The sequence below is a fragment of the Priapulus caudatus genome, unplaced genomic scaffold (genome assembly GCF_000485595.1).
Source record: "Priapulus caudatus unplaced genomic scaffold, Priapulus_caudatus-5.0.1 Scaffold1025, whole genome shotgun sequence".
Taxonomy (NCBI): Eukaryota; Metazoa; Priapulida; class Priapulimorpha; order Priapulimorphida; family Priapulidae; genus Priapulus; species Priapulus caudatus.
The window spans coordinates 45,510-55,156 of record NW_014578086.1 but is presented as its reverse complement, the minus strand read 5'-3'; the positions used below and the strand labels follow the sequence as shown (position 1 = coordinate 55,156).

At 41.5% G+C, this 9,647-nt stretch overlaps 1 protein-coding gene across 3 annotated transcripts in view; it reads left to right on the top strand.

The window, feature by feature from the left end:
* The first annotated feature begins 1,713 nt into the window (after window positions 1–1,713).
* Window positions 1,714–9,647, top strand: part of LOC106815029 (vacuolar protein sorting-associated protein 52 homolog) — a 20,470-nt gene continuing 12,536 nt past the window's right edge. The window contains exons 1-12 of one of the 3 annotated variants that reach the window (XM_014819451.1): window positions 1,714–1,772; window positions 2,083–2,158; window positions 3,678–3,730; window positions 3,992–4,067; window positions 4,482–4,549; window positions 5,172–5,285; window positions 5,610–5,671; window positions 6,101–6,224; window positions 6,681–6,808; window positions 7,539–7,671; window positions 8,453–8,644; window positions 9,404–9,559. In XM_014819451.1, the coding sequence (XP_014674937.1) occupies window positions 1,743–1,772; window positions 2,083–2,158; window positions 3,678–3,730; window positions 3,992–4,067; window positions 4,482–4,549; window positions 5,172–5,285; window positions 5,610–5,671; window positions 6,101–6,224; window positions 6,681–6,808; window positions 7,539–7,671; window positions 8,453–8,644; window positions 9,404–9,559 (1,212 nt within the window). In that variant the 5' untranslated portion in view covers window positions 1,714–1,742. Of the gene's footprint in view, window positions 1,879–2,082; window positions 2,159–3,677; window positions 3,731–3,991; window positions 4,068–4,481; window positions 4,550–5,171; window positions 5,286–5,609; window positions 5,672–6,100; window positions 6,225–6,680; window positions 6,809–7,538; window positions 7,672–8,452; window positions 8,645–9,403; window positions 9,560–9,647 lie in introns of all 3 variants that reach the window. The other 2 variants (XM_014819450.1, XM_014819452.1) reach the window with 2 other exon arrangements.

The following is a 9,647-nucleotide window of genomic DNA, read 5'->3' as shown; positions in this document are numbered from 1 at the left end:
TATATATATATATATAATGGTGATTATTGGTAGTTAGTTGGAACTACGAGCGCGTATAAACCATAATTTTATGCGTAGATGTTCTATACATAAGATCAGAGTTAAACAAATTACTAATAGCGCTTTATTGATTTTTATTTTTTATTTTTATTTATTTATTTAGGCAATTATCCATCATATACAATACATTTTTACTTTTACAATAAAATTATGAATTCTTAAAATTGGATAACTACCAAGGATATATACACAAAAAGCACGACTAGCACACTTATTTACATTGTGGTCCTTGTAGCAAATAAAACTCGTCTCCTACGGTGCCGGTGCAATATAATATGTCCATCTATTTGCAAACTCGCCATTCACCTCAAATGGGCGTTTAGCAGTATTTGCGCGAATCAAAATTTAATTCAGATTTTGCTACGCGATTTCGATGGCGATGCTATTCTGTTACGATCGGTAAACAATGGTTGGTCGTTGAGCATACTGTGTGGATAATGACTGGATGACAAATTGCACTTGTAAATTGCACTTGCAAATAGCGCTCGCAAATTCGACTTGACGTAGTGCGTGGTCGATCTGTTTCAAGTTTATCTTCATTCTGCTTTAATATTGTTACCGAGTGGGTATGACTTGCGCCTTAATTCTAGTCGGAATTTGAACAGGGAATTGCGAACATATTATGAATTCGTTGTTCTACTATACATTACATGAGAATATACATAGGGGCCTACTAGGAAAAGAAATGATAAATACGGCTCAATAACAAAGAAGCCGCAAACAAATGTTTTGCGCCGTTTCCCGCCGAAGAGGAAACTGTTGTGCTAGGACTATGGCTAGAACATAACTTCTTGAAAGGTCAGGAAATACATGCATGGTAACTTTACCGAAACATAGTGATACGGTAGTATCGTAGGGTGGATTTACTTCTATACTCATTGAATATAGTTACGTAGGCATATATTTTTGTCCATTATAAGCACCTATAGAGAAAACATTCTCGGGAGTATAGTTTTGGATGAAACTATCTATCCCACTACCTAATTTTATTAATTATAAAGAGGCAAATCTCCCAAACCTCATTATAACGTGCGATACAATATATGGTCGCATGTGTCTGTGCGTATGCCTACTATCTGCTAAAAATGTTTGTTTTTTGTTTGTTTAAAAAATAGGAAATACGTCGTAGTTTTCTTTAAGAAATAAGGACCATACCGCCTCCTTGACATAATATAATAGAGAGAGCCCCGAGTCCCCCCGACACCGAGTGACATGCACATGCAATTACCTTGCTACAGAAATGCTAGATACAATAATGTAACCCAACAAGAGTAGGGCTACCCCTACTCTTGTTGGGTTACATTATTGTATCTACAGAAATGCATACATATACGTATAATATCAGGAGTAGATAATAGGGATTCCCTATTATCTACTCCTGATAATATGTATCAAGAGCAGATAAAGAAGCTCCTTCTTTATCTGCTCTTGTATGTATGTATTTCTATGTACCTTGCTTTCGGTCGGCGATCGTGTCGCGTACTGCATTAGTTTTATTAGTTTACTTTATTTTGCACAAAAATGTTATTATCTCTGTGTTGTGGTTATTCGCGTTTTGATGTTCAAAATTTCAAAATCAGTTCAAAAATCTCTTACTACATAAATGTTAGCAAGTCGAAAGGCATGGAAGTTTTGTAGCTGATGTTCAGTACAGCACATGTAGATGGCGCTGCAATCTCATTATGGAGGTCGATGAAAATATGCCAGCTGAGGTAAACTATTATTATTCACAGGTAAACCCCAAGAAGTATTGGAATTTCGTAGACACAGGGCGCAGCAACACTGTTAGCAATGCAGACTATGTTATATCTTGGAGAGGTAAAATATGAACTCGTTTGTACTGGCAGTGACACGTCCCATATTAAATATTTGCAATAACAATGTAATTACTCTGCCACTGTCACTGTGTCACTGACACTTGATCATCTGACATTAATTTAATGCTTATGTTATAAGTTTAAGTTTTAAGTTATAATAATCAATTGAAAAAAATGCCATTAATATTTTGTTTCATAATTTCAGGGTGGTGATATGCAAGACACTAATGTTCATCGTTTTGATATGGTGTCTGAGGATAACGTCCTTGATGCTGTGGATAGTAAGCACCATAATTCACACAAATGTTGGTTCAAGGATAGAGAACATGGGTCCCAATAAAACCAATGTCATTTACATCAATATAAATATAATATTATATCAATATAATAGGTTAGGGTTATGGTTATGGTTAGGGTTAGGGTTAGGATTAGGGTTAGGGTTAGAATTAGGGTTAGGGTTAGGCACATTGGTTTTATTGTGACCCATGTTCTCTATCCTTGGGCCCAAATGTTTATGGAGAATAGCTTGCTCTGTCACGTAGACAATATATTGTAACTGTAGCGTCCACACTCGGTATTACACATGCGTCTAAACAGAGGAATTGCTCCGACCTGTGATTGGAGGATAAAAATAGACCCCGCCCACTTTTCCATTTTTGGAGGATAAAAATAGAATTCGTGACGTTTCGTTTCACCGGTCATAGCCGCGCGTGCATATTTGCTAATTAATTAGACTAATCGCGCTTCAATAGACTCAAAATTCACTGAGATTAAGGCTAAGACATGTGTCTATAATAGCTAGAATTTATAGAAATGTAACTCAAATCGTTCGCTCCATATGATAGTTAGTACACGTTCCTACCCGTCATAGCATAGCGTATGCGGCGGGAGTGGGCGGGGTCTATTTTCATCCTCCAATCACAGGTTGGAGCAATTCTTCTGTATAGACGCATGTGGTATTACGACTGAGAGAGTCTATATGTCCCCCAGGGTTCTGCCGGAACGTACCCTGGGTACGGTACGGTATACCGGAACGTACCCTGGTAAGTACTATCTAATATGCCGGACCGTACCTCGCCTACTCCACTAACGAGTCTAGGGAGTCGCCTATGCCTACTCCCTAACCTTAACCCTAACCCTAACCCTAACCATATCAGATAGTTACCAGGGTACGTTCCGGTATACCGGACCGTACCCAGGGTACGTTCCGGCAGTACCTTGGGGGACATGGACCCTGTGAGCAGTGATTAGCTAGTCTGTGATATCAGCATGATGTCATCTGCCTAGTGATGCTGTGGGGACAATCAATGGGTGAAGTGAATGCAATTTAGAATTGTCCGAAATTAATTGCAATGCATTTGTTTCGGCAACAGCTGTTGTCACCAGGGCGTATCTTCGGAGATGATATATGCCTGATCACAGAATTCTTTGCTCTACATTGTCTTAGCCCTGGGACTGCTCTACTCGAGAGATGGCATGCTGATATTACCTACACTTGATTTTACCTACACAACATAGCAGCTAGTTCATATAGCACGCCCGCAGAATATCAGGGGTTCACGCACTGAGTAAAAGTTCTGGGTAGTTCAAAAAAATAATTGAGAAGACTGAAGGTCGCAATGGAAAGAGTGAGAGTTCTCACTTCTCGCTTCAGTGCAATTTGACCGTTGGCAAACCTATCCTGAATATAAACAAACACAAAATTAAAGGGTGAGCTTGATTGTCTATATATAGTGATGTGGAAAAACTGGTACTCTGATGACTGATTCTTGTACTTACATGTTTGATTGATTATTTTAGTGCACATTCAAGAAAACCTTGAAGATGAACTAGTAAAAGAGGCATTGAAAACTGTAAGTTATCACATGTAATCATGTGAAATAATTATACACAATGTTTTAGTTGCTTTTAAATGTAATTTTAATATCAATTAGATTGCATTTTTAATTTGGCTCCATGAATCAATTAAGGTCAAGACCTAGGTGTTAAGACTCGATGTTATGAGAGTGTAAAGTCTACATTAACAATTACTGATTTGTAAAGGGAATTTATTGCCTCACATCATGAACCCTTGTTTTATTTCTATTAATATATTCGTATTTGTGTTCTTGCAGGGTGTCGACCTTAGGCAGTATTCTAGAGAAATTGAATCTGAACTTCTACAAGTTGAGAATGCTTCAATACAAGACTGTATCCAGAATATTTAACTGCAGCATAGATAGATGTAGATGTGGTGTGGAAAGTGATTTAGTATAATAGGTGGCATACAAGGGTGGTTAGTCATTTTTTTTAATATTGTAAATTGTGTAATATAATAGTGTGGTCAGTGACATGGTAGTACAGTTCATCTTTTGGTGAGTCAGTTTAAGTTCGTGACTCATTGAATGTGGTTGTGCTTTCATGATTGCACTTGCTGTACGTAAATTGCTGTACGTCCTATATAAGGTTCGAGATACGAATTTTTGGAGATACGAACAAATCTGTGGAACGAATTAAATTCCTAACTCGGGGGTCCACTGTATTATCGATGCAGTCGGAAGATGCAGTCGGTCAGGCTAAGATTTAATCGCACGTAGGTTTCCTTAAATCAGCGCACTTTGATAGATATCAAGGAAAGTCAAAACATTGCCAGCTTGCACAATCAGATCACAGCTTGTGATTCTATTCTTGAGGTATGAACACTGTGCCTGTATATATTAATATATATATATATATATGTGTATGTTCTTGACTTCTTGTATGTATAGTTATGTATGATTAGGAACCTTTAGCTTAAGAAAGTTCCCCTAGCTTGGTAACAGTGTTATATTTCATTAGGTGTAGTAGTGACAGTAAAGGTGGGAGGGGTCAGGAATATGTGCATCCCTCATGTTTATGTATGTGGTATCACAAGTGAACAAGTACAAAATTTGTCTTTATTCGCTCCTGGCGGATTACCTTAGCCAGTGTGTGTATGCATTGGGCATGTAATTTGTGGCTTTGTACTTATTGCTATTTTATCATGCAGTCAGCTCTAATATCCATAGTCAGAGAACAGTAATTAATAAACGAGCTTATTGCAATTATTCCAAGCATTGCAACACTTGCATCATTACTGCGCTCCTCATGTAAATATAGATGTTTAGTCTAGTATTTATCGTGACATTACCATACGTTTACTTTTTACTTTTACTCTTTTTTTTTACTTTTAGCCCAGCTTACAGTACTAGCTACCCTTTACCTTGTACAGCTCTCTACGTTCTGACATATCACATGTTAACATATAACATATAAACATATGTTGTTTGTTGGCAGAGAATGGAGCAAATGCTGAGTGGTTTCCAGACAGACCTGAGCAGCATCAGCGACGAGATACAGACGCTACAGGAGCAGTCGATAGCCATGAACGTAAAGCTGAAGAATAGACAGGTAGGCGATGAATGCTGTGGTCCACGTCTGCTAACTGTCTGTTGGGTCGTTGATGAGCCAAACCTTTGTTTTATATTGGTAGTATCACCAAGATTCCTTAATTATCATCTTAATTAGCTCCATAAAATAGTCATGTGTTATAGGATATGCAGACGTTTGATCTCGGTGCCAAATCAGGACTAAATTCTAATTACTCCCGATTGTTGTATGAATGGATCACTGATTCATTTAACCCCTTTCTACAATGACGTTATATTATTGTGTGGTTATCAGCTAGCATACAATGATGTGATTTGTGTGTTATCGTATTTTTTCACGTTGCAGAGCGTAAGAGGAGAGCTAAGCCAATTCGTCCATGAGATTGTTGTTCCTGATTTCATGATAAAGTATGTATTACCATTGTAGGAGTAGAGAGTTACTCTAGATACAGTTTTTTTTATTTTTTATTATGAGTCGGCACTTTTTTGTGCACATTTCAACAACAGTAAACGTGAAACTATAGTACCTGCAGTGTTTAAACAGAGATGAGTTGTCACATGTAGCTACACATGTTTCCACAGGAATGCACCTAAATTAACACCACGTTAGATCGAGGTAAAGACATCGAAATAAACTCTCTCAGTAAACCATTTTGTGTCGACAGTAGTCACATATACTTGTAAATCTGTAAGCAATGGCTGTTTGCGACCAAAGTGATAGCAAATGCATCAAGTTACCAGCTCGTACGAGAATACGTGATGTGTGCATCCTGCAAATACCTATTGTCACTGACTGCAGCTAATTGTGCTCTCTATGCACGTACGTGTGTTTTGTAGCACCATATTAGACGTTCCTGTCACAGAGCGAAATTTCCTTGAACAACTGCACGAGCTGAACCACAAAATCAACTTCGTCAAAGAGCAGTCGTTCCACGATTCCAAGTCGGCGCTAGACGTGAAGGTAAATTCGACCATCGTCGAGCGAGTAAATCCTGTTCGTGGGAGCGAAGTCTCTGCATTTCGCGTCGCAGCAGATCTCGAGAAAACACTGGCGAAAAAAACCTCTCGTTTTTTGAGCTTTTCGACGATTCCCACGAACTTTCCTTAAAAGCTGTCATTGCGGGAATGTGTAATGTAAACGGTTGTCTGTTACCATAAAAAAAATAAAAAACGATTTTATAACTTGATGCTCATTTTTCCATTTTGCTCCTAATACTAATGTAGTTGCCAGTAAATTTGCTTGCCACTGTAAAAACGTCGAACTTTGTGCTAGGACGTGTAATGCAGGAACTAATGTAGTTGCCAGTAAACACGCTTGCCACTGTAAAAACGTCGAACTTTGTGCTAGGACGTGTAATGCAGGAACTAATGTAGTTGCCAGTGAACGCGCTGCCATGTTTACTGTTTCGCTCGCTAGGACGTGCTGGAGAAGCTGAAGATCAAGGCCATAGCGAAGATTCGCGAGTTCCTGCTGCTGAGGATCTATCAGTTTCGCAAGCCGATGACCAACTATCAGGTGCCGCAGAACGCCATGCTCAAGTTCAGGTGATCACTCTCGCCTCGCACACATCGTTAGCGAATGGAGGTTGCGTCGTTAGCGAATGGAGGTTGTGTCGTTAGCGAACGGAGGTTTATGCGACAGCTCTCTCGGCGAAAACTTGGGAATGCGACGGGGCCTGTCGAAGCGCGGCGGAAAGGCCGTGGGAGGCATGAGTGGCAGGATAGGAAGCGTAAATAGAGCTGGCTCTCGTGGAAGTAGCTCAGAAGCCGTAAGAAGCATGCATAAAGCATACATACATGCTAGGCATTCATAGAAAGATGGTAGAGCACATGTACATGTACATAGTACATGTAAATAGTACTATGTAAATAAGATAGACAAGACGTGGGAGGCATGAGTGGCGTGATGAGAAGCATAAATAGCATGGACGTAGTTTGCAAGCCGTAAGAAGCATACGTGCTAGGCATTCATAGAAAGATGGTAGACAAGCCATAGCACATGTACACAGTTGGACCTATATGAGCATGATAGACAAGCAATAGCAGGCATACATAAAAGGAACACAATAGAGAAGCCATAATATATATATATATATATATATAATATATATAGAGAGAGGGCCCTTTATGAGTGTAAACAAGCAATAGTAGGAATGCATGATAGAAACATAGCAGTAGGAGACATAATATATAGAGGACTCTATAGAGAGATGAGCGATCGCAGGCATGCATTGTTGTGCATTTTTATTAGATAGTTCGTTTGTTTGTTTCGCAGATTCTTCTATGAGTTTCTGCTGGCGAATGAGAGACACGTAGCGAAGGAGGTTCGCGATGAGTATGTAGACACGATGAGCAAGATCTATTACTCCTACTTCCGCAGCTACAGCAACAGGATCATGAAGCTGCAGGTCGGCGTGTGTCTGCGTCCGTGTCGTAGTCTCGTTTTCTATGTCTGTGTCTGTCTATGTGTGTGTGTCTGTGTCTACACCGCCGTATGCGTGCGTGGGTGCGTGCGTGCATGCGTGTGTCCATCTTGTCTATGTGTGTGTGTGTGTTTGTGTCTGTGTCTGTGTGTCTACATCGCCGTATGTGTATGTGTGTGCGTGCGTGCGTGCTTGCGTGTGTCTGTGTTTGGGTCAATTGGTGTGTGTGTGCGTGCATGCGTGCGTGTGTCTGTGTTTGGGTCAATTGGTGTGTGTGTGCGTGCATGCATGCGTGCGTCTGCATCTATGTCTGAGTCTACGTCTGCATCTGCATATGTGTATGTTGAGAGGGCGCTCTCTGTTCTCTGTTAGTCAGCATCCTCGTGTGTGCGAGCGTCCTCGTCGGCGCGGTAACTTCTCCTCCTCCTCCTACCCGCAGCAGGGTGCGAAATTAACGCGAGTCCGGAGTCAAATATTCCCTGATTTACTGTCGGACTCCTTGCTTTCACATAAGCAAGAGTCCGCGTGACTCCCTGAAAATTATGATATACTAACTAGGTCGTTCCAGAGCATGGCCGCGCGAAATTACCGTATTTTTTTAGCAAATGTCCGAAGCAAATTTGGCAGACGTGCATTGCAGATGTCCTTTTTGTTAATATCTTTAGTTTTGAACTTCAGACTGCGGAATCCCTTATTTTGCGGCGCACTCCCTTTTTTTGAGGGCAGGGACTCGCTTGTTCAAAAGTTAATTTCTACCCCTGCGCAGTACGAGGACGTCGCCGACAAGGAGGACCTGATGGGCGTCGAGGACACGGCGAAGCGCGGCCTCTTTTCATCGAAGCCGCAGCTGAAGCAGCGCTCGACGATCTTCACGCTGAGTAGCCGCGGCAACATCCTCACGAGCGAGCTGGAGGCTTCGATCATCGTGCCGCACGCCGCGCAGAAGTCTGACAGAAAGGTGGGGGAGGGGCGAGATTTACTATTGTTATTATTATTGTTGTTATTATTAATATTATTCTTATTGTTGTTGTTGTTGCTATTATTATTATTATTATTATTATTATCATTATTTATGTTTAATGGTTTTATGATGGCACGTTGGTAAAAGTGAGAATATAAGCTCACCTTCAGTAAAAAAAGGCCAGCGACGTAGTCGCGGGGTTGTTCAGGGTTGCACGTTAAACAGTGTCGTTAATTGCTTCGAGGTCGTCCTAAGGTCAAGCACTAATTAAGGCAAGGCTAAAGTCAAGCATGGCAATTACTTTTGAGGTATAGCTAAGGCTGGACATTGCAATAGCTTTGTGGTCTGGCTACGCTCTGGGACAGATTGTTTCGAGATCGGGCCAAACTCTGAGCTGATCACAAGGGTTGTGCACGGTCGAGGGTAGGGCCAAGCTAGTCGCGAGAGTGTGTTGTGGGATGGTGCTTGCTATGTGATCCTCCGTCTCGCTTCAGTACGCATTCAAGGCTGATCACAAGGGTAGTGCATGGTGGAAGGTAGGGCCAAGCTAGTCGCGAGGGTGTGTTGTCGGACTCTCCGTCTCGCTTCAGTAGTTCAAGCTAGTCGCAAGGGTGTAGGTACTTCTTGGTGCTCGATGGTTGACGTGACCTCTCCGTCTCGCTTCAGTACGCGTACGAGTCACTAGTACTGTTTGCGAGCTAGTCGCGAGGGTGTGTTGTGACAGTGCCTGTGATCTGACTCTCCATCTCGCTTCAGTTTGCGTACGAGGCGCTGTTCAGGAGCATGCACTACGCGCTGCTGGACAACTGCTGCCGCGAGTACCTCTTCCTCACAGACTTCTTCATGGTCGCCAGCGCCGCCGCGCACGATCTCTTCTACATGGTGATGGGAAAGACGCTCGGAACATTCCTGGTGAGAGAAGAGAGAGAGACAGACAGAGAGACAGAGAGACAGAGAGAGAGAGAGAGAGAGAGAGAGAGAGAGAGAGAGAGAGAGAGAG